The 25,569-nt window shown below is 41.3% G+C and overlaps 1 protein-coding gene across 3 annotated transcripts in view; it reads right to left on the reverse strand.

Annotated features, from left to right (window-relative positions):
- EFHC2 (EF-hand domain containing 2) overlaps positions 1-21,883 on the reverse strand; it is a 68,774-nt gene extending 46,891 nt beyond the window's left edge. For all 3 annotated transcript variants that reach the window (XR_008448251.1, XM_054056808.1, XM_009560897.2), the window contains exons 1-3: positions 21,781-21,883; positions 11,128-11,316; positions 7,476-7,626 (exon numbers count right to left, since the gene is read on the reverse strand). Coding sequence is in view for 2 of the 3 variants with exons in the window: in XM_054056808.1 (XP_053912783.1) it covers positions 7,476-7,626; positions 11,128-11,316; positions 21,781-21,822 (382 nt within the window). In the remaining variant the exon portion in view is untranslated. The remainder of the gene's footprint in view (positions 1-7,475; positions 7,627-11,127; positions 11,317-21,780) is intronic.
- Between the last annotated feature and the right edge of the window lie 3,686 nt (positions 21,884-25,569).

Genomic DNA, 25,569 nt, shown 5'->3' on the forward strand with positions numbered 1-25,569 from the left:
TGTTGATAGGACCGATACAGATGAAGACATATGGTACAAAAAAAAATTATTTTCATGACCATTGTCATTCAGCAAAAAAAAAATATTAGGTAAGAAGATCCTTTTTATTAACAACAATACTTTACACTGGTCATCTTCTAGAATGTCAGGCTCTCATATTTGACTTCATACAGCAAATTACCGCCAACAGAAAACCACTAGAATAAATCCCAGTTTGTTGCTGCAAATGTAACAGGTTAGTATTTTTCTAACAAAAATGGCAAAGACACTGCCTTGACATTAGGAAGAAAGATTCTTTTTCACTTTTTCTTTGAAGCAAAGTAGTCTCCAGCACTCATTAGTATCATCAATTTTTCTCAAACTAAAAGCCCACAAAACAAGTTGTGCAAAAAATCCACCATGTGGCAGGGGTGTATGGGGGGGTCTACACTCTGCAGGGTGAGAAGAGATATATATATAGCTAAGGTTAGAGAACAAAACCTGCTCTACTAAGGAAAAAAATGTGATCTATCAAGCATGGAAGCAGGTGCATTCAGCTCAACTTTCTAAAGAAGCAAACTAAAAGTGGAGACAACTGAGATGGGTTGGGCTGATTGCTGGGCTGCTGTTGAGAAATTTAAACATTGATCTATCTCAGAAATACAGGGCTAAGAATTCATAACTCATAGTCTAATGGGTACACTACTCAAAAGGTAAAGAAAGTGAAAATAAAAGGAACTAACTAAAAAGAGAGATATTTTAACTTCATTCAAGTAAGTACACATTAAAGTTTCTTCTTTATAGTCTTTACATGATCAGGACTGTTATTTTGGGAGCATTCTATTTGTTTATGTTTGCCAAATTAAAAGAGAAGGAACCTGCTATTAGTCTCTTAGCTGAAAACTCACAAATACATTGATGAACTGGGTAATGCTTCAGAAGTGCACGCTGATGATGATTAAGAAACTATTTCTCACATGGAAATGTTGAGAGAGCTGTTCAGCCTGAAGCAGAGATGGCTTGGGTGAGGATCTTATTGATGTTTATAAATACTTGATGGAAAGGAATGAAGGAAGACTAAGCCAGGCTCTTCTCGATGGTGTCCACTGACAGAATAAGAGACAATGGGCACAAATTAAAAGATACAAAATTCCATCTGAACACAAGAAAACACTTTTTTACTGTACGGTTGATGAAATACTGGAACAGGCTGTCTGAAATGGTTGTAAAGTCTCTGCCTTTAGAGAAACTTAAAACCCGACTGGACACGGCCCTGGGCATCTGGCTCTAGCTGATCCTGCTTTGAGCAGGAGACTTAAACTAGACAATCTTAAGATATCCCTTCTAGACTTAATGATTCTCTGATACTACAAGTATTTTAGAAACAACTTATAAACTACAGCCTCAGTAGGTTAAAACAATACACAACACATACATTAAAGAACACAGCTGCATGTACTATAAGCTATGATTTATTCTGAGTGAAGTTACAGTTCACAAAGAACAGCAGATTTGCAAAGTTGGGACTAACCCAGATACCTGTGTAACACCACCTTTAGAATGTGAGTAACCACTGGTTAAGATGAGACAGAAACCATCAACCCACAGTATTAAAATAACTCCTTGCCACCACAGGTTCCCAGCAACTTTGAAATTACCTTAATTACAAAAGTTGCAACTTTAAGACAACTACAGTAAACACACAAAAATTCCAAAACTAAAAATAGTTCTACTAACCTACTACTACAATAGTAGTTTACTAGATACAATTATCTAAAAGGTCTGTCTCATTATCTCCCACTAAAGAACTGGATCTCTTTCCAGTGCCCTTCAGCTCTGCATCTGGTAGTGTTTCCCCCTGAGTCCCTTTTCATGATTTTCCAGCACTGCTTCTTTGTTTTGGGGGTAGGTTGGGGTGTAGGTGGGCCTGGGGAGAGAGGAGATGAAGAGAGGCAGAGGGAGAAAGATACCACTGTGTGGTTTTGTATGGTGTTTGAACAGCCCTATTTCTGAGTTAGTCCATGGAAATTCTTTATTGTTCGCTCTATTTCCCTAAGGACTAATCTGTATGGAATATCTTCCACTCCTACATTATCAGAGCTGTTTGCTACATTCTAACTCCTACAATGAAAAGAAACCTTTGATTTTTCAGGGGAATAAAGAAACAAGGCAGATTTACTTTACGTTCCCATCAAAGTAATTATTTAAGACCCATTCAGCACCCTGATATTTCATACATACCAAATCCAACATTACTGATCTTTGACTAAAATAAATTTTAACCTATCTGCTTATAATGTACTTACACATGCATTTAAGAAGCATCCTCAGGGAAACATTAGTTACAAAACATAGTAATTAACATATATTAACAAAACCACATACTTCAAAATATGTTACCTGATTTTGGCTAATCCTGTGGTCACTCCTACAAAAATCAACAAATAGTGTGCTGAGTCAGAACAGCCCTCCATATAAATGCAAATCCTGTGGAATCACCATTTTTGTTGACAATTTTCTAATACAAGATGTTTTCTGAGGGTATATTCACCTCAGAACTGGTGCATAAGCCATCAGCTAGTTTTCTGTAACACTTTCCAAAGTGCTCATTTTGTTTTGAGGGATAAGAATTTCTTTCCTAAAGGAAACTGTCTTGTAAAGATAATATCTGTAGCAATCCTTTCCTTGTATGAGGTATCACTGTGTGTGATCTACACATGTAGATGATACATTATATATTGTTGAATTTGATATTTAATAAAATCTGATCAGTTGAGGTTAGGTCTCAGCATGTTTGAAACTCTCCTTCATTCTGGAAAATATTAATTATATTTCTACTTCTAGAAATTTGCCACAAGTTGTTAAAGGAGGATCTGGACATGTGCAACAGTCAGATGGATGGCTACTCTTGATATTTCTTGTGTCTTTTGTCAGTTTATTGAGCAGGCTGTACTACTGCACCACCAAGCCTTATTTCAAATATGCGTCTGGTCAGGCTAAATCTCTCCTCTATTGTGCACTTGTAAAGGCAGATGGGGCACTGCTTTTTGCTGACAGCAGCAGCAGCACCGAGTTGCCCCAATAATCTGTAACATATCTTCTTAGCTCTCAGGGCTTCTGATCATTTGGCAACTACAGCAGCAGCTTAATAATAACAAAGGCCTTTTTACTATGGGTCAGCTCATGAAGCTGGGCAGCAAACGATTTGCTCTCTGCTGCTACACTGCTCTGCAGAAGAAATGAAGTGGTATCAAGAATTTCCTCAGCACAGCTTTCTGAGTCCTTCTGTACTCCTCAAGAGTGCATTAAAGAGGAGAGGAATGGGTAATACCTGCAGTTAGTACATTCTTTGACTGCTCACACAGAAAAGAGAAGAAGCAACCACTATTACTCCTGCAGCTCAAAGAGTTCACTCCGGTAAACAAGCTGGCTTCATGAATTCACTTATTTACTCATCTCAGAACACAGCAAGGTCATGATTTGGCCACCATTATGTATGGCAAAATTACAATTATTTCAAGGCCCCAGGCGACATCTTAAACTCTTAGATAATCTGTTATATTGGAGGAGCTGACTGCAACTTCACTTTCCCGCTTGTGCTTTCCTCTTCAGTCGGGCGGCCTTGGGAACCCAGCCAGCAGGCAGCTCCACTCTCTTTTTCAGCTGGCTGACCTTGGGGAAACTAGCCAGCTGCTCGGCTCTGCTCTGGCTTGCAGGGCCTGGATTGCACTAGAAGCTACAGTCAACCCCATGGGACATAAATGACCTTTTGGTAAGACAGTATCAGCCAGCCACAGTCCTCTTAACTGGGAATTAGATCTACAAAACATTTGTACTGCCATATCTAGCCTGACTCTCTATAGGAGAATTCCTTTTCATATGGGAAGAATAATTAGTGTTCCGGCTCTGGAAGAACACAGTGGAGTTTGTTACGCAGCTGAGTTTACTGTCCTTCTCTTCGCTCCCTACTCCCTTATCTTTAGCTAGGTTTTGTGCACTGCAATTGTCCTGATATTTTTAGCTTTGATTCTGGCTTCTCGGGTTCAGGCTGGCCTCCGCATTCCTTTGTGTTTTGCATTGAATTTCTCTGTTTGTATAAATTTCTTCTAATGCTTCTAATATTTCCCAAAGTTCAAAATACAGGAAGGCAGTTTCTAAAACTAAGTGAAATTAAATTTCAGTTATTTGGTAGCAACCTGATCTGTCCAAATTCATGCCCAAGTACAGCAGCCAACGCCATAATGCACTTTTTTAAAGCCATTTAAATACATTTCCCACAGATCATTCACTGTGCCCCTCTGAGATTTTGATCAATGATAAAATCACATTTTATGACTTATTTTTCTGAAGCCAACTTATTTTAGTTTTGTAAAATCATAATTGAAGTTAAAAATTCTTCTAAGTTGACAGCTACTCTCTCACCAAATCTTCCTGCAGTCCACAAGCCTCTCCGAGGTGTTTTTTTTTCTGCAGTCACAAATGCACACAGTAAAGAGCAGAGTGGAAAACTACCACATCTCTCTGATGCCACCATGCCTCAAACACCCATTTAGACAATCAAGCTCTCATTTGTGAGCTATGGCACAAGCACTGGTAATCTCATGGCCTCAAGCCATTAACCAGCCAAACTAAGATCTACCTTTGATCTACCCTACCACCCGCCTTTGATCTAACCCACCACCTGCCTTTGATCTACCCTACCACTGCTATATCTGTTCTGCAAGAAGACTCCCAAGAACAGCCATTTGAGCTGTCTATTTCACATCGTTTTCACCAGGGTAAACATCCAAATTAAGGTCACCACCACCTTCTGTCTTCAACAGTTCAATTCCACTTTCTCCATCATGTTTTTTTTGCTGTTCCTCCTTTACAGAGCTAACTGTCCACACAGACTAAGTCTATTTGCTCCTGATGTTCCCACGCTTCTTTCTTCACTCACATTCCCACACCTGTGCTCTTCTATTCAGTGCAGTTTGCCTTTCAACAGCCCAAGGTCTCCTGCAGTCGAACTCTCTTCTACAAATCCTTGGCCTTCTAATCAACTGAAATGTATTTCAGCAGAGGTGAGGAGGACAGCATTAAGCTTAAGATCCTGAACTTCAATTCAGTTCAGTTCCTCATCCTGCCAATGAACTTTTCTGCATGATCATGGGGAAGATCTGCATTCCTTTGTGCTTCAGTTTACCAGCTTCACAATGTAGACAATTACAATTCTGCTTTTATCAGGTTTATGAATTCCCAGTCAGTACAGGGAATTTGAATAATATAAGACATGTATGTAATTACAATAAAAGAGGCAAGGGACCATTTTTTACTTGAAAATGGAATAAGACTAGCAGTTAATGGTTTGGGATTTCTTTTTAAGAAACATTGGGTTTACATATATTCAACAACAAATATTGAGTGCCTTTAACATAAACAATTTGCGGTTGTTGTTCAGTTATGAGGCATGAAGCCACTGCCCAAGCGCACGGGGGTAAAGAATCCTCTGATAGGCACCTCCGCCACCATTTTCCCTGCAACATTGTATTAATCTCTAGGATACCAAGAATACTTCTGTAGATGTTCATGATAAAGTATAGGCCCAGATCTTCTTATCAACTGTGAAGCCTAAACACAACCCAAATTGTCCTTGGCCCCTTCATTCCACAGTATTTCTTCCTTCCTAAACACAATCAATGTACAGAGAGCTTCCTTACCAGCCCAGCAACAAACAAATTAAGTGCATTTGTGAGACCCTAAAACATTTCATTTTAATCCACAAGTCTGATACTTGTGTATACTCGTTTATCCCATATAAAGTACTCATGCAAAGCTTAAAGGACTTCAAAATATCTTTGCATGGAAGACTGAGAGAATTCTTGTTTCTCTCTAGCACTATTCAGTTAATTTTAGATCCAGTACCAAAGGTAACTCCAAACCCACTAACATAAGATACTACCAAGGAATCAGGAGGAAATTGGAGCTTTCCTGTCACCACAGAATCATGACGAGACTGCAGGAACATCAGGACTAAAGGGACAGCCTGCACAACCCATATTACAAAGATGATGAAAATGATGCATTTCTATATCTAGATTCAAAGGAATCAGCTTTAAATTTGCTTTATCCTGCCCTAATCAACGTGGCTTCCACCTTCTCTCTCAAAGACATCACCTCTGACACTCAGGTTAATTGTACTTCCTTTGTAAACGGTCATTTGTTGTAAGCCACAAAATCCAGAAACAGCCACTCCCAGTCCTGGAACTCGCAAGTCAAGGAAAACCTAAACCCTATGATGTCTCCAGCCTCATGCAGATGAGTGCAGGGAGAGGGTAAGTAATTTCTAAGTTCCCAGGAGAAGAGATCCAACATGGACATATTCAGGCCTTGAAAAAGCACTTTCCCAGATAGGAGTAGGATGAGGTTTGTCTGAATTTAAAACCAGTTCCTGCTAAGAGCCAACAAGATTTCTGGCAAGAAGAACTACTCAACACAGTGAGAGCAGGGCCTGCTGTACTGGTTTAAGAAAAGGTTCTCAAGTAATTTGATCCCAGGTATAACAGCAATGATACACGTAGCACTTTTAAGTATTATCCTACTCTGTAGACAATTCAATTGCAGAATTCAACAGCATCTGCTCATCTCAGAAAATAATATGGTAGTTAAGTGGTTAACTTATTTTTGAAAATTGCTGTACTAAGATCCACCAGAATGTTCAAAACATCTTTGGGGATTGGGAGTATCTCAAGATACTCATCCCAAGACATCCTGCTTATCTGGACTATATCCTTTGAAAACTTTTTTTAATTCTGGCAGTGACCCACAAACATCAAGCAGGAGCAGCTGCATTCCCCTTCAGGAACAGGATGTTGACTGCTAGATCACATTTTCTTAATGTAAACCAAGTCCATTAATACTCCAGTAAATCACCTCAGTAAACCCTCCTCCCAAAGTCCTCAGGCTGGACCAAATGCAGTGACGTGACACTTAGGCAAGAAAGCTTAACTTAGAGGTGTCAAGGAAAAATTACTGTGCCAAGGGCACTTTAATCATAACCAACAGCCAGAGGCACAAAAGGTGGTCTCCTTCAGTAACAGCAGATACTGCAGAAGCTAATGAAGAGTTACAGAGCCGTCACTAGAGAACTTACTGTCAGTGCCAAGATAGGAGGAGCCAGGCTCAGGAATGGAGATCTAGAACATAAATTGCTTTTGCAGAAGCGACAACGCTGACAAAAGACATACTATCATATGATTTCAACCAACTATATCGGAGAAAAAAATTCTATGTTTGAGTATGGGAGGAGATTCTGCCTTACAAAGCCTACGTCTTCAGAAAGTAAGACAATAAAAAAATTCACATTGTGATCCATAACAAGAAAACATGATTAAGCTGCTCATTTGCATTGCATTTTAACTATAAGGAGTGACGTTATGCATCATTTGGAATGGATCAAGACTGTACTAAAGAAAGACAAAAAAGGCAAAAAAAAGTGTGTTATTAAAAACAGATACCTTGAGTTATGCCACTATTTTTCACTTGGGGTTCAACCACTCGAATTGTATCATCTTCAAGGTAGAAGTATATTTTACAATGTCTGATTCTATATGGCTCTTGATTTTTGTCAGGTACTTCTTCCTCAAAATAGGCATCAAAAGACAATACCTATTAAAATCAATAAATAAGTATAAAACAGAAAAATCTCCAATGCTTTTGCAAATTGTGTCAATAAAGTAAATTTGTATACATTAAAAGTAACTAAGTGTATGGATTTCAGGAGGCAGATTTATTTCTCAGAAATGTAAGAACAGAAATCCACATTAAATCACATAAATTTAAAATTCTTTGCTTGGCATTTTTATTATCACAACATCTAAGCAGAGATGAAACTTTAAAGTAAAGAAATAAATCAAATCTAAAACTATCAGCAGGCTGCTTGGAAAATCTTCTGAACAAAGCACTTTTGATAACACAATTGGCTACCTAGGTCCTGAAGCAAATTTTAGTCTGCTATTCAATGAGTTGCTGAAAATAAAGTGCATCATGACAGTAATGCCTTTACCGTTGAGGTAAGTGGACAGGTGAGCTCTTTTTAAGCACATCCTGCAAGCTGTCTAAAGAATGGTACTGAAGGCTATGAGAGAGAAATCATGTTTTCCAGGAGTCATTTATAGCTGTGCAGTCTTGGCATTTCAGAACTTCCCTGTTTCTGCAATTCAGCAAGTGGGGAAATCTCAGAGACTATTCCAACTGGTCTTCATGGTCCCATGCAATAGCAATAATGCAAGTAAAAAAAACTTCAGCGCTGAGGTGCTCAGTGGTTTACTACAGTGGTCTTTTCGTTTGGAGATCCCAGCTCAAACTCGGCAAACCATTACACAAGTTTTGCACTTCTTGGTATTATTTATGGTCTTTAATCTCCAAGAACAATTTTAAGGGAACATGCAAGAAGTATCTACTTAGTAGTGGAAACTTCTTCAGATGCTGTATCCTCTTCTCCCTGTTCTACTGGTCCTGCTAGAGTACTGGCGCTTGACAAACCTATTGTTTGAGTGTCCTATTTGATTGCTAATTGTTCTTCATTTCGTCAATGATCTTTCCTAAAAATGGTTGTCTTATGACACACCAGCCAGGCAAAAGAGTCTGTTGCATAGATCTCCAAGCGCAATCAGGACCTAAATACACTGTATTTATTTCTTGCACTGAGCATACACATATGTCCTGGTTTACTCCATTCGAGGAGTTTGTGCTAGTTCTTTTGTACTTAAACCTGATCCTCTTTATACCCTCATCAAGGTGCTACTGTATGACTGAAATACATGCAGCAGCCAACTGCAATTTTGAAGATCAAAACTGATTATTTAAAAAATTAAATGATGCCTATGAAAACCAAAAGTAACAAATATTGTATAAACCTGTTGCACTTTATAAAGTTGGCACAAAGTCTCCCTGGCATCCCTAGCAGTCAAATTATAAACATTGTTTCAATACCCGAGGTCTTCTCAGTGTACTTATTCACAGAAGAAATTAAACTTGCACCTGCTTCCTTTTAGGCATATGACATTGCAAAAACTTTTTCTCAACACACTATGAATGAAATTTTATGCCTGTCCTTCCTCCAAATAGTATGGTACTGCTGAAAGTTAGAAACCAAAGATAAATGGAAAGAAAGCAGACTGCATTTAAAGAAATAAATACCTATTAAAATAATTTTTCATGTAGTCCATTCTGCTGACTCACAAACTGCGGTACTGGAGAACAGTTGTATTCTAGGCTCTGAACTAGGGAAGCTAGATTAGTTGGTTAGTACTCTCTAACAGCATGCAATTAATACAAACACATGAGCCCCCCAGAGGCCAATCCTGAACCTGCATACTCCTGTCCTCTATTGCCCTGTGAAGGAATATATTGATTAGAAAAGGAACATCAAAAAAAGAGCTAGCTCATCTCACCAGCCAAGTTCAGTGCCAGACACTCAGTGGCAGGTCCCTACTGCCTCCTGTCTAACTCCTTTATTTAAAAAATTGGGTCAAAGTCCCACTGACTCACATATGGCCCTGAGAAGCCAAGGCACACCCGTTGAAAGAAGGGTGCAGATAAAGCAAGTGCAGGTCTAGTAGAAGCCTTAACTATTTGTCACATTAGACCAGTTCATACTTGAGGGTGTTGCTGAAAATTGAGAGAGCAACACTAAGGACTTCTGAGTGTAAGTCTGAGGTAATGCTAACTGAAGGTCAGATGTATCTGCTCAAGTCTTGAATCTTCTTGTAGAAGTTCTGATCAGCCAAAGAGATGAATGCATAATTGTACTGCAATTACCTGCATGGATTTTCTTTTAAAACAAAAATGAGATTAGCCAGTCTTTCCAATATTTAAAAACCGTAATCATTTAGTCATGCAACATTTCTGCAATTTGCTGAATGATTACTTTTTGTAGATCATTTTTCTTCTCTGATTGAAGGCTTTTTGCTTTAGAAATATTAATAAAACTTTGCTAAGTAGAATTTGATGTAAATTTAAACATTGCAAGTAATGACAGTGTGCTGCAAAATTCATAGAACCATAGAATCGCTTGTTTGGAAAAGACTTTTGAGATCATTGAGTCTGACCATACCTGTCCACTACTAAACCATATCCCTAAACAACTCATTTACCTGTCTTTTAAATACCTCCAGGGATGGCGAGTCAAACACCTCCGTGGGCAGTCTAATAACCCTTTTGGTGAAGAAATTTTTCCTGATGTCTAATCTGAACCGCCCCTGGTGCAACTTGAGCCCACTTCCTCTCATCCTATCACCTTCTACTTGGGAGAAGAGACCAATACCCATCTCACTACAACCTCTTTTCAGATACTTGTAGGCAGTGATAAGGTTTTCCCTCAGCCTTCTTTTCTCCAAGCTGAAGAAGTCCACTTCCCTCAGCTGTGTCTCATAAGATTTGTTCTCCAGCCCCTTTTACAAGCTTTCATTGCCCTTCTCTGGATGTGCTCCAGCAGTTCAATGTCTTAAAACTGAACACAGTATTTGACATACACCCACACCAAAGCCAAGTAAAGGGGCACAATCACTTCCCTGGTCCTGCTACAGTCTTACAATGCAAATAAATGTTAATTTTAACTTTCTGTGTCTATAACAGACACCATCTACCTATATTACACATGAACAGATCACACAAAAGTCAACAGGATTTTGGGCAACCAAGTATGATAGTGGATTAGTGGATTCCAAGCCTATAGCACTCCACTGTAGCTAATGGTTCTCAAGTGCCCACGTACATTTTCTCCTGGACTGGGGCCTACTTTACATTCATTCCTACCAGGCTGCCATATAATCCCTTTGCTGTCACCATTTGCACCAAAAAGAAATAAATCAACTACTCCTTTATTTTTATTATATCTTGTAGGAGATGCACCCCAATACAGAAATATTTTTGTACGTTGCTGTATGGCATGATATTTTTTATATTAATTGTCCAATATATCAATATGATGGAAAAATAGATATTACCATTCTTTTCATCTATCTAGGAGATTTTTAACATGCACAAAACAATCTTCTGAGGTATTTGACTGAATTTCACCTTTATACTGTCTTTATACATAAAGCTATATATAGCTTTATATTGTAGCTATTAATAAAAAACATACAGATACAGATTTCTACATACCTGCTTGTCAAATGCCACCCAAGCAGGAGCATCACTTCCTATCCCTTCAGGAAATGCACTGTATTTAAGTTTTGGCTTCTGACCAGGTAATGGTTCACCTCCTATTCCAGGTTTATCTTCTCCAACCAGCATAGCAACATTGTTGCAGTAACCCCAGTGCTGGGACTTGTGGAACTTTTCTTTCCCTATCTGTCAAAAGTTTGGAAGAAAAACAGAAAAAAACCATCAGTGTGTTTGTTTTTAAAACAGTAAATCAACTACCTAGGCAAGCGAGATTGATCCCATAGAAGTTCCTCTATAATTACTTTTAATACAGAGTTTAAAAGCCTATAACAGCTGGAATGCTGCAAGTGAAGTAACACATTTCAGTGGCCAATTTGCCCTCCCTGTAGATGAAAATGGAAAAATATCCCAATAATTTACCCGGACTGAAAGACAAGATGACAGCAGCCGTATCCAACCCCCTTCCTTGCAACAAGGATTGAGGAATATGGTAGGAAGAAGAAAGTCACCCACAAGAACTGCTGCAAAATGTAAATGGGAAGAACCTTTTCTATTGATCTCCAGAGGACAAATGAAAATGGTTCAGGAGTACCCAGAGAACAGCCTGCTCTCGTTACTTATGCCAAAGATCTTATTTACACTTGCATTCCTGTGTGTGAAATAAATACCTCTGTAGTAGTGAATACACTTGAATTTTGGGAGGTTGGATGTGAATACAGACAGAATATTCATTCTATCAGAGCTTATTCTAAAAGAAGGTCTCTGTAGTGATTTCTTTATATTGTTATTATTTCTTCAGGCAATTAAGGATGGAGTGCTTAAAAAAATATGCACAAGGAACCTCAATGAAACCCATCTTGCCTACTCACATTTCTTGGCTGGGGCTGGAGCCAGTCTTGAAGCAACAGAGAAAAGCTTTTGGCCTCTCATGGACATCAGTCCTGCCTGTGAGAATGTCCCTATTAATGAGCTGCCTGCTTTGCTGGCCTGTTCTTTCCAATGGAGGCAGCTGGTGTGAACTGCGGTCAGGCAGCAAACCTCTAACGACCTCACACATCAGTCTCACATGAGGGGAGAAGGAAATAGCAAAACTCAACAGAAAGCTCCACTAAACCTTCACGAGTGGCAGTCCTGACTCATTAGCTCCTCTCACTCTGCTATTCCTGCCTTCCTTGTTGTCTCAGATCCTCAAAACACTTTGTCTGGGAAGGCAGAAAGGGGCCACTGGGTAACTGTACCTGAGCACACCTGGTAAGGGAAGATGGAGACTACTGGAGCTGTGCCCTCCTTTGGTCTGGGAGAACATGAGGGAAGATAAGGCTGAAGGAAGAGTAACTGATGTTATAGGTAAGCACAGAGAAGACTGAGTAGATGAAAAGGCTGCACAGGGAAATTTTTCATAGCAGCACTAGAGCAGGTGTGTCAGTAAAGTAGCAGAGGGCCAGAATTACCTCTGTCACTACATTTGGAAGACAGGGCACTACTAATTATCAAATGCATACATTTAAAATGCCATTCTCCAAAAAGGTGTAGACAGCTCTAAGTTATTTCTAAGCTAGTATCCTGAATCAAATAATAGTACAAATAATCTTTTCTTCATCACAGCAACATTCAAGAGCTCTTAGATAATATAACACACACTCAGCCCAGCAGTTCTAGGGACACGCACAAGCAGTGAAGCTGCAAAACCTGAAAGTAACCAAGTAGTTCATTCTGCCAATACGAGAGGAATTTGAAAGGCAGCTACCCAGCCTCATGGCTCGTAACAATCAACACTCATATACACAAACTACTGCACACTGAAGGCTACAGTCTGAACAGTTCACTTGCCTCGTGATGCTCTAAATCCAGTGACGCAGGACAGAGAGCTGCCCTTGACACGAACAGCTCAAGCACTACTTTAGCTTAACCTTTGCTTAAAATCCTTTTGCATACTGCTTTTGCAAGCACGGTGGTATGAGAAAGAATAAGTTACTTACTATTTTTACAAATTACTACTTTTAATACCCTAATAATCAATGTCTATACCTTGCTTAGGTTAACAAAAGCTGGGCTAGCCAGCACCCTTCAAAACAGTCATTGCAAAATGAGATAAGGTTTGCATACTGGGAGTATGGAAGCACTTAACCAAAGATGGCATTTAAAAGGTAAGCAATGTTTAGAAAAGAGGTGAACAAAAGGGCACATGGCAAGTGTCATAGTTTAAAGAATAATATATACCAAAAAAAGAAGTACATATGTTTAAAGCTCAAGAGCAAGGTTTAATGAATAAAAGAGAAAATCAATAAAAGGAAATACTTGTTTGTGTGATGATTAGTTAGCCCACAGCATTGCTCACACCAGGAATTTAACTTGACTTTAAAAAGAGCTGCATATTTGCAGGAATAACACCCAAAATAGAATATTTCATATCAGGACATATTTTTTGAGATGTGATATGAAATGCCATGCTTCAGTGCACAGTATAAGTATTGACATTTAGGCACTAGGAGCAGCTCTTCATGTGGTCATCCCACCCTTCCCTGAAGAATCATAGAATCACTAGGTTGGAAAAGACCTTTGAGATCCCTGAGTCCACCCTTTCAGTGAAGAAGTTTTTCCTTATGTCAAATCTGAACCTCCCCTAGCACAACCTCAGGTCGTTTCCTGTCATCCTATTGCCTGTCACTTGGGAGAAGAGACCAACACCCATCTCACTATAACCTCCTTTCAGGAAGTGGTAGACAGTGATTAAGGTCTCCCCGCAACCTCCTTTTCTCCAAGTTAAATAACGCCAGTTCCCTCAGCCACTCCTTATAACACTAAGTCCTCCAGTCCCTTCACCAACGTCATTGCCCTGCTCTGGGCACGGTCCAGCAGCTCACCATCCTTCTTGTAGTGAGGGGCCCAAAACTGAGCATGTTATTCAAGGTGCAGCCTTACTAATGCTGAGTACAGGGGGAGAATCACTTCCCTGGGCCTGCTGGACACGCTGTTTCTGATACAGGCCAAAATTCTATTGGCCTTCTCGGCCACCTGGGCATATTGCTCACTCGTATTCAGCCGGCATTCAGAAGTGAACATAGGCGCTCTCCTGCTATGTGATTCTGGAAAAGATGGGCATAGATGGGGTCTGGCACTTGCTTCATAATAGCATTTAGGATGGTTTTCTCCCTCTCCTTCAAGTACTGATGAGCTGCCCTTTCTTTCTTCTGTTTCTTTTTTTAATAATTTTGTTCCTCGGTAAGCTGATAAAGGGTTGGGGAGAAGTCAGAATGGAAAGGAGCTTTCTGCATTTATCAGTTCAAATGTGGAATAACTGTAGTTATAAGCTGAGTTTTTAAAGGAAAATATCTAGGCAGAAACATCTGATTTATACCAAAGGTGCTATAGGACAGATCCACTTTTTGGCACTGCAAGTATTTAATTATTTCCTCCCTATTACCAAAGCACGAATGCAGGGAAAAGCACAGTTATCAAGGCATAGTGAGGGTGGCAGCTTTCCTAAGCAAAGGAAAGATTTTCATGTCCTCAAAGATTCTTCTAGAAGCACTTGCTGTTCATCTGTTTCTGGGTTTTGGTGAGCTACAGTGTGGTAATGTGTTAATCAAAGTAATCCAGGTTTGCTCCTGCTGGAACTTTTGCAGAATTTGAAGATGAAATCACAAAATTCTTCACAATTTGATATGAAAATACATGGCCCAACAGCCGCAATTCTGTTAAGAATCTTTTGTGGTGTTCTTGTAACTTCTTAGGTTTGATGGAAAGACTATTTTAGACTCCTAATGACAGAATTACTTATGAGCCCCTTCTCCACAAAAAGCTCCTAAACCCATACGCAAAATAGTCTCTTGTAAAAGTCTGTATAGTTATTCCTTAAAAAAAAAAAAATCCAAACCAAAACAAAAACTAAAGAAACACAAAAGAAAGTTTAAGAAAAGAGTGCTTTTAATTGAAGTTCACAAAGGAGAAAAATGACATTTGGGCAACTTCAGCTAATGAACTCAGACCACATCCAGCCTAAAATAGAGACAGAACATCATGTTACCTCCACAGTAATATTAAATGACTTCTCAAAGAAATCTGGAGAGCGCAGGGAAAGAGCTTTACTGTGTCTGCTGTGCTAATGCAGCTAAGCTGAACAGGCTGTAGATGTGCTGAACAAAGCTGGCCATTTTCTGTGCGGTGAGCCTGAAATAAATACTGAGGATACACTCAGTATTGACTAATGCAAAGGTCAGGATTCTCTGACTGCAGCTATTGGCTTTGCAAACTCAGCCACCGCAGTCCTTGGGGAACACTGCCTCATGCTCGCTCCATTTTGCTCTTTAATACTCTGATACAGAGTCACAACAAACTCACAAGGGAGTCGCACATTTCAGCTGAAGCAAACACAACTGGATCTCTCTCACCACAGTAGCTGGAGTGATGAGGGAGCCCTGTGACTCACTCTTTCTCAGGAGCTACATGTTTTTAAGCAAGTGCCACAGGGAGATAAGGCAGAAGTCACTGGCAGCAGCCTGGTTCTCTTCCCCATATCCATGTTTAAGTTCCACCTCAAGAAAAGAAGCTGCACTGTGAAGGTCCTGCTCAAATCCTGAACCAGGATGAACTGTGGCATTTCCGACCTACTTTAGGCTGCTGATACAGTCTGTTGGTTGCTTCAGCTAAGCAATGGGCTTCGACAGGGGAGGTTTAGATTGGATTATTAGGATATATGTCTTTACTGAAAGAGCGGTCAAGCATTGGAACAGGCTGCCCAGGGAAGTGGTAGAGTCTCCATCCCTGGAGGTGTTCAAAATGCACTTCAGGACATGGTTTAGTAGGCATGGTGATGTTAGGCTGACAGTTGGACTGGATGATCTTAGAGGTCTTTTCCAACTTTAATGATTCTGTGATTCTATGATTCTAACAGAAATAAGTGCAAGTGCCAGTCAAATTCATGTGACCAATTTTCAACTTTTATCAAGCCCAGCTTGCTGCAGAGGTTTCAGTATGTTCAGAAATTAAGTGGTACTGTAAAAGGAAGAATACCTTAAGACACTCTGCCCAGCAACACTTGTGCCCCTCTAACATATCCCAGAACAAAGTGCATCAATATTAAGAACTTGGATCACTGTAAGAAAGCTATGGAGCTGTCAGAGAGGGTCCAGAGGAGGGTCACAAAAATGATCAGAGGGCTGGAACTCCTCACTTATGAGGACAGGCTGAGAGTTTGGATTGTTCAGCCTGGAGAAGAGAAGGCTCGAGGGAGACCTTACAGTGACCTTCCCGTACTTAAGGAGGGCCTGTAAGAATGATGAGTACAGTCTTTTTAGCTAGGCCTGTTATGATACTACAAGGGGTAAATATTTTAAACTACAAGAAGGTAAATTCAGACTAGATTTAAGGCAGAGATTTTTTTACAGTGAGGGTGGTGAAACATCAGAACAGGTTGCCCAGAGAGGTGGTAGAAGCCCCATCCCTGGAAACATTCAGGGTCAGGCTGGATGGGGCTCAGAGCATCTTGATGTAGTTGAAGATGTCCCTGCTCAGCGTAGAGCTAAATGGCCTTTAACGGTCCCTTGAAATTCAAACCATTCTGTGGGTCTATGATTCTACGAGCTTGTTTTTATTACCTGAGCTGGTACAGACTGAGAAGACAACAGATGGATATAAAGTAAAGGGTCCAAAATGCAACTCTGACAGGCAGCTACAGAACGATTTGGGTTTAGGGGCTGCCAACAAGCAGAAATCTGGGGGAGTGGGGCTGAGGGTCACAAGGTAGTGGAAGAGGCTCAGGAAAGAAGGCCAGCGAAAGAAGAAGGGAAGGCAAAACAGCCAGGTTAACTTATAAAGAGCTTGGCAAGCCCTCTGTCAAGAAAAGCTAATGTCCTGGTTTGGCGTCAATGATTACAGAGCAGCAGAATATACTCAAACCAGGAAACAGAGACAGCAACAATATCATAGTTGAAGGCAATTCCAAGCTCCTGCAATAAACAAGGCAGATGGGGAATTTCTGCTGTGCCACAAAAGTGTGCAACAGAAACTGATATTCTCAAAGATGTATTGCCCCCCCGAGATCTATAAACTTATTGGCCAGTTCTCCAAGAAATGCCATGCAGAATTGTTGCAGAGAATTCTCTCTTTGAGAGACATTTCAAACCTCAGGCAAGAAAATACACTGGTCAGCCAGGACTTGGTGGATCTGACCCATGCAAGTTATGTGATCCTCTTCACTAGCTGCTGATACCAGGCAAGAACATCAATCTAGTATCAGAAAGGGTAGCTGCCTTTGAGAACAGAAGGTAGACCAGTAACACTAACAATGGAAGTCATGATGCTGTCACATTGCAACCAGTGTCATCCCTAGCACAGTCCAGGCTCCAAATCCACACACCTTTTCTTGCAGTAACAGAGCAAACCTACTGTATGCTACGTTTCCACCATATGCAGGATTAAACATGGTTATCAAGATCTGTGATCTTCTGTCCTGACAAACTGGTGACACGCATATAACTTGTATGGACAATGCTGAAAATCTCTTTATTGCACAATTTCAATATCAGCTGGGGACCACAAGCAGAAGCCACAGTAGCTAGGTCTCTCCATGGCTCTCAAACATCAGCTTCAGTGGCAGGAACAAAATAAAAGTACTGAGGAACTCCCCTTTTCAAGGGTATGCAACAGGTAGTAACATTTTCAAACAGGTAACCCGCAAGTTAATATCAGTTTTTGAAAATAAAGAAATTAATAAACTCTCTAATGCAACAGGACAGTAAAAGATGTGTGTGTACCACATCCTGCCACTGCTGGGCAGAAAAGGGCACTTCTCTAAGGCTGTCAAGACAGAGGAGCATCAGCCTCGCTCAGGGGCATCAGCATTCCCAGCATAAACCCCGTCCTCCTCAGTCTCAGTAAAGGGAAAAGGCCTGACTTCTGCCTATTAGTAAGCCCCCTGAAGAGTGAGGCCTCATAAGCAAGCAGAAGATGGGCTAATCTGTGTGCAAAATACCAGCCTGCTCTATTGTTACATCTCCTGATCACCCACATGTGAACATGACAGGCACTGCTGCTAAGCAGCTTACCTATGGACTTCCGCTCAAGGACAGGAGTTTTAAAGGATGTGAAGGAGTTTCATTTCATGAGTGGACTTATGTGTACACAAACTACAATAATTCCAATTTTAAAAAGATTCGAAAAAATGAAGCGGTTCCTTTTACTCTCTTTGTACACTTCTGACACCTTCTGCTAGCTGTCATTCTTCTCCATCCCATCAAACAAAACATCAAAGATGGCACTGCTTGTGCTACACCTGTCCCTTTCATCCCTGCTCTTCATTTAGTACAAAGGAAACATTACCTTACATTACCACAGGACCCATTCTATCTGTTTCAAATGTGCTTATCACATCCTTAAGTCTCCCTCCAGTCTCATTAGCTGTAATGCTAGGGCAGCAAGATTTTGTCCCAGCTACACGAGACCACAGCGGCAGCATCGCTCTCAGGGATGTAGCTGAACTAGGCACCAGTCAGTTCCAGCTCAAGGAAGGAAAAATAGCAAAAAACAGCCAGCAGCTGCCACGTTTCACAGTGCTGGCTCCAGGGTGGCTGCGAGCTGCCTAGCCTCACTGGCCTTGCTCCTGGCCGGAGATGAAGCAATTTTGCTCCTGGCTGCAAAGGAAGTAAGCGTTCCTGGTAGAGTGAGCTAGAAGTAATAATAATCATAATGGAAGGGTAATACAAGGTCCAGTGGTTTTAGATCTGGAGACCTAAGTGCTGTGAAAAGATTTCTTACTTCCCACTTGTCAACGCAGTTCCTGCCTCTCTGAAGTTAGACTCCGTCTCCGTAACTGAAGACAGCCCATCTGCCTTGTTAAACACATCCAAGGTAGACAAAATGCATGTGTATTGCTCTTCCTTTTGTGGGCCTGTATATGAGGCAGGTAGAAGCATTAGGGGCAGAGAAAAGAGGATTGCCGTACTAGCTTGAACAACAATAAGAGTGGTATTAATATCCATAACTATAAACCAAGGGCTGATAGCAACAGCAACCCCCATCCTCTGCTCATCCTTCTTCAGGGGATGCTTTTCTAGCACTTTTTCTGTGCAATAAGAGGTGTTTACAGCAATGATTGGAGTACTGACAGGTGAAAAGAATTTCCTCTTTTTCAATTTATCTATAGCAATGGCACTTTTTTCCCCCCTTTAAATACACTTTCCTAAGCCTCTCATTTGTGGAACTATATGAAAATAAAATTAAATAGAATAGCCAACAACTACATGGAAATCAGAAATTCTTTTCAAGAAAGGTGAGTTATCTGTATTAACTCCACTATCTCACAGATTGCCAAAAAGAGCAATTTGGAGCCCTAACAAGAGTATAACAACGGTATTTCAATGCTGCCTTGTAGCAATTGTGACTTGGTTTTCACACCTTTAGTTCTCGTTACGTACATACACACTATATGTACTTCAGCATTGGGTGTTTGATGCTCTCTATGCATAATTCTTACCAAGCATGTGAAGCCAAATACTGTGCCTTATTTCTGAAAAAGGAGCCACTATGTCCATCACAAAGACTCTTTGCTGCTCCTGTGGAGGTCTGGAGACAATTTGCTCCATCTCACTCCCAAAACCAATAAACTCTATCAATTAAGTTAAATTGAAAATTGGAGAACAATAAATTAATGTTACAGATAACACTGAACTAAGCTATTCTGCTTCCACCCAGCAGACACCAATGGCGCAAACCTATTTCAATGTTGCTGATATGCCTGCCCAGCAGCTACCTGAAGTGTTATATACACAAACAACTCTCTACTATACAAACTGGAATTCAGCAACAGAGACTGAGTATTGGCCACTTGACCCCCTTTTTTTATTCCTTCTAACACAATGGCACCCAGCCTGCTCTTCACAGGGAAGAAGTTGCCTTAAAGATGCTTGCTGCTTGTAAGCTGGGTCTTCCTGCAAGAGATGCTGTGTTTGCCTGCAACTATGTAGTACTGACAGACCAAGTGAGGTTGGGGAGTCCACCTATTTCTGTGCAGTTTCACACTGGGGTAGCTACAATTGCATCCAACCGTCTTTTTTTTTAGAGAGCTATCAGAGGTTTTACACTGGACGGCACTTAATGCGAACTGATTCATAGCTCATAAAGTAGGCTCCAGATATGTTAAAAGCATGAAGAAGGCTCATGCTGAAGGGATACTGAAGCTCGTGGTATCATTGGTGTTGACACGTGTCTTGGCAAATCACTTGCAAATCATCCCTGAACTACATTATCCCCTTCTACACACTCCCTCGATAGGGTGGATCAGACTCACGTGCTATCAAAGCAACCCAGCAGTCAGGACAGAAAAATGAGGGCTCCAACAGCCACAACATGTTCAGAGCATGAAAACAACAGATTCCCTTCCAGATATTTTAACATTAAGAAAGTCTATACTATTTCATCTGCCTCCAAAAGGCACCAGGTACGCTGCCATGCCAAGATCCTTCCTTACCTCCTGCACCATTTCACAGTACAGATTGTATTGAGCATTTTTTTTTTCCTATCCTTGCTGAACAAGCCTGAAGTAGTGATGGCAGCCTTCTCTTTTGTTTGCTCTTGTGGCTCATGATAAAAATACCACCTTATACACTCACAGACTGCCATCACTATTTAATAGTACCAGAAGCTCTGAAAAACTATGTTAGCATCCCTAGCATTCCCATCTCCCACCCCCCTCTGGAAAGGCTTTTGGGTTTATTTAGAGGGTGTGTGCCTCTCCCTTCCCACAGTAATGATACTCCCTGCCCACAGAAACGATACCGAAAATGCCGGCATATAAACACTCCAGGAATTGTTTTGGAGTTTTAGAAAGCGAGCATCCTCTGTCAGGCATGGGCAACATGAGGGAGCGACCTTCATCAATGCTGTGCGGTGAGACAAGAGCTGGAACAGGATGGATTTGGACTTCCATGCATATGGATAAATTTTCCCAGAAATCTTATACATATTCTATTACTTTCCAAGGACTAATTTTAATGTTATCCTGAACATCGCCACAGTCAAAACTCTTGCTAATTTGGAGCTGGCTCCAGCCCTGTCTGACCTTGCATTTGACATAGAGAAAGACTAAAGGTGCCAAACAGAGGTGATTACGGAAGAGACGTGTTCAGCATGGATCACAAGGAACATAAGGCATTATCACCTCTAAAGAACAGCGTCTGGAAAAGAACCCAGGCCACCAGAGGGACATTGTGCCTAACTTCCAACAAAAATACAATTACTTAGATGAAACTTAACTCTGCTTTAGCTTCGACTTTTTGTAATAGTAACTGCTCCTTGCATCAAATCCCTCCCTTTCTCTTTGGACCTTGGATTCCCACCTGAAGGTCCACAACACCCTTCTTCCCACCTGAAGGTCCACAACACCCTTCTTCCCACCAGGAAAGCTGCCAGATGCCCCAGCCCCGGCCTCTCAGCAAAGTATTCCCGCTCCCAAGAGCAGGACATTGATATTTCTGGACGCAGAGCGGGGGGGCTGCACACCGACAGCACCTCGTTTTCCCCCTGCGGGATAAGGAGAGCAGGGAAGACTTCGCCACCCCCGGGACCGGCTCCGCAGGGAGAGCCCCCCGCCCGAGACCACCGTGCGCTGCAGGGGACGGGAGGGCTATAGGGGCTTCCCCCGCCGCCACTCACGTTTCGGTTGCGAGAGAACCCGGGCAGGAGCGGCAGCTCCATGGCCGCCCCGTCCCGCCGGGAGCCCCGCGCCGTCGCGGGTGCCGTTGCCTGGAGACCGCGCGGTGGCGTTACCGCGGGGCGGGGCGAGAGCAGCCGAGTGGAGCCGAGAGGCCCCGAGAGGAGCCCAGCGACCCCGAGTGGAGCCGAGCGGCCCCGAGCGGAGACGAACGGTCCCGAGTGGAGCCGAGCGACCACGAGTGGAGCCGAGCGGTCCCGAGCGGAGCCGAGCGGCCCCGGGCAGCTTCGGCCGCGCCACTTGGGTCGGGCCTGATCTAGTGGGAGGTGTCCCTGCCCATGGCGGGAGCAGCAACTGGGTGGCTTTAAGGTCCCTTCCAACCCAACCCGTTCTTTGATCCCCCCAACACACCCCCCCCCAAAAAAAAAAATGATCATGGATCATGGCAAATCCCACTACATCCGCTGTTTTATGCACAAATTAATGTTTATTGTTGGGGTTTTTTGTTGTTACTCTCATGCAGCACAGTCACTTTGGGGCCCTGGTGGGCTTGGGGGTGGGGGGATGAGATGCTTTGACATGATTTTCTTAGGGTTTTTTTAATTATTTTTTTCATTTCAGTCCACCAGGATGTTGAAACTGGGTCAGCGGGATTCCACTCTGGTGGTTTCCCACTGCTGTATTATGCACCTGCATTTGCATTTGGTGTGGAAAGATAAACATTTAAAATGTATTTTAATTGAAAATAAAAGGAGCCATCATTTTAATCACATTCGTTTCGTGCAGTGGGTGGTATTATGCTCGAATTTAAATTTCAAACAGAAAATACACTGAGAATTTCTCACGGATGGCTTGGGAGGAACGGATTGTTTCTTTCTTTAATGGAAGTGTCATTTTCCTTTTTAATAAGGGAGAATGCATTCCAGGTCGCCTCCGAAGTCTATTCCAGAGAACAGTAACCATACTACGCTACGTTCCTCCATTTTATGTAAAGCTGTTCATGAATGTATACTTTTTTTAATTAGAACTGCTTTTTACAGAAAACTGAGTTTATGGATAAAACAGTTGAAACCCAAATATTTCAATTCTGATGCTGTCTCGGAGGAGCTGTACTTCTGTTGCTTAGTGTCCTTATCCTCATAGATGGAGCGGATCTCCCCTGCCATATTTCATACTCTACGATGCATCAGACCATGAAATTCCCATAACGTATCATCTCTCCTCCCTGAAACAGAAGCTCATGAAACAGCATGGGCCGTGTGTTCAGTTTGAATTAGTCTAGGAGGCACTCCCTATACAACTCCCATGGAGCACTGGTGCAGCGTTCACTATCCAAATTGGGATTTGCCCAAAATGTCGTGAGTTCAAAAACTGTAGTTTTGGTGAAAATTCTTTCATTTTTCATTTAGGGGAAGGGGAAAGGGAAGGAAGGGAGGGAGGAGGAGAGGAAGGAAGGAAGGAAGGAAGGAAGGAAGGAAGGAAGGAAGGAAGGAAGGAAGGAAGGAAGGAAGGAAGGAAGGAAGGAAGGAAGGAAGGAAGGAAGGAAGGGCACACAACACTCCTGTATTTCAGAAGTGAAGCTCTTCAGCATCAACTGTTTTTCTTTACATGTTCAGGTAACCCCCTGATATCCTTTCAGTATGTCTTTATGTACCTGAAAAACATTACAGGAGAGTGAACTGGCATACTCATAAATCATACCTTCCAGTTTTGGCAGCTGTCATTAGAGAAGGAAGATCTTCGGGAAGCAGATGCAATGCATTTTATAACGTGTATATGCCCATGGGTCTCTCTGAGATTCATGAACCAGCCTCGCTGCGGCTTCGTGCAGAAGCCCTGCGGGGCCCTTGCAACTGATGGCACAGCTCCTCATCTGGGAGAGAGTCCTCACTTCATCACCAAATCACAGTAGTGAAGAGTTAGTGTTTCTTTTCACTTTTCCTCTGGGATGCGTATCTCCCATTTAGTTTTGTGGTTTGTTACATAGCGGGGTTGTTGAAATGTGTTAATACTTTCTGGTATCAATAATAAACTGTTGCTCCAATGTTTCAGGCAGAGGCTGTATGTGAAAAACATGCAAGGGAAACAGCTTCCTTAGGAAGGCTAGTGAAGTGCATGGCATCAGCAAAGGGTCAGATGCATTTCCAGCAGAAAATCCTGTGAATTGTCCCCAACTTTCAGGTCAAATCTTTCTGCCTTACCCAGTAAAGAAGCCATAGGACGCCGTGGAGAAGGAGAATGTCTTCTTTTTACACAAAAAAACATGGTTGCAATGTGATGTTTTCTGCCAGTCTTCATTAATTGTTATGAAAAAAATAAAAGAAAGTATACTCTACTTTCATATAGAATTGTTTCTTTCTACATTACTTTCTCGTTGGGGTTTTTCTTGTATGTTTATTTTTGTTCCTTGCTATATTCACTCGAGAATACAGATCAAGTGAAAACAAATTAATTCTAATGTCTTTTCTGGGAAAAATATAAGTACTACAGGAAAACCATTTTTGATAAAAGCTTTTTATTAAATGATGATTGTTAATGACAACAAAGGCAAGCAGTTGGCAGTAGCAAATTAACTGTATATTCTGACAGTACTCAACGGATGATGGTCATGAATGTACATAAGGCTGCATTATTTGTACAGTTCAAAGGAGGAGGGAAACAGGAGAGAAGCTACAGCTGGGGAAAACATGGAATATACTGGTTTTGTGATCAAAAGAGATTCTAGTCGGTTTGTACTGGTATTGAGTTTTACTAGTAAACTTGAAATCAATAAGAGTATTCAAACTGTAATCTTTTGAGAAACCCAAAACTTTCCAGAAAAGTCTTAATTAAGAAAAAAAAAAAAAACAAACACAGCTTTTTTTTAACTCTGAACAAGTGTTGTTGGCTCCAGGCTCTTGTTAGTCTATTTGTCTGTGTGTGGAAGACTAAGTCTGTCTTAGTTTGTTTGTTTGTTTAAAATAGGAAAATTTGGAAAGAAGAGGACACCACGAAAGTTTGACTAAAATCAGTATAATTTACTGCCACTTCACTGTGAAGACATGTCTCTGTTTCTGTCACATGTATTACTCCATCCTCATTCTGGGACTAGTTTTACAGGCCACGTTAAGGCTGGGCTGTTCAAAAATTGATTATTCCCAGGCTGCCTAGTTTAAAGTGAATTATGGATCTATATGTATTATCAAGCAAGCACACTTACTTGAATGTAAGTTGAACTCTGACATATACTTAACTAGGTACCAGAAATTAAGAATGGGAAATTATTACCAATTAATAACTTCTTCCTTAGCCCTGTCTTAGAAAAATATCAAACACTGTAACAGTTGTAGCAGAAATCAAGTAGACCATAGGATTAAAAGAATCAAACACATGTATACACATAGTGAGAGCTACAGCCCTACCTGTAGCTAGCTGGTGTAGGGGGGAAAAGGGCAAATTCTGACATGACTGTTCCTTGTGGTGCAGCTTGGGACAACTAATACCTTCAATAAACTCTTCTTAGAAATATTGCTTCCCTGTATTTTCCCATGTCTTTTATTATCTCATTCATTTTGTTTTCAGCAGTCAATGAACATGTAGCATTTGAAAATACTTCTTTGGCAGCCAGAAAACAACACTCAGACCATGATTTTAGGCTTCATCTGTGGAGTGCTCCAGACAACCCACAGAGGGAAAAATCAGCCTTTTTTGTGGCCACAGGTCTGTGCTGGCCATGGGCCACATGGGCACTTGGCACATTATTGCTGCAGCTTTCCACTGGCCCGAGAAGGCAAAATATTAAGTAGGAATTT

Source organism: Cuculus canorus, chromosome 1, assembly GCF_017976375.1.
Source record: "Cuculus canorus isolate bCucCan1 chromosome 1, bCucCan1.pri, whole genome shotgun sequence".
NCBI classification, from domain to species: Eukaryota; Metazoa; Chordata; class Aves; order Cuculiformes; family Cuculidae; genus Cuculus; species Cuculus canorus.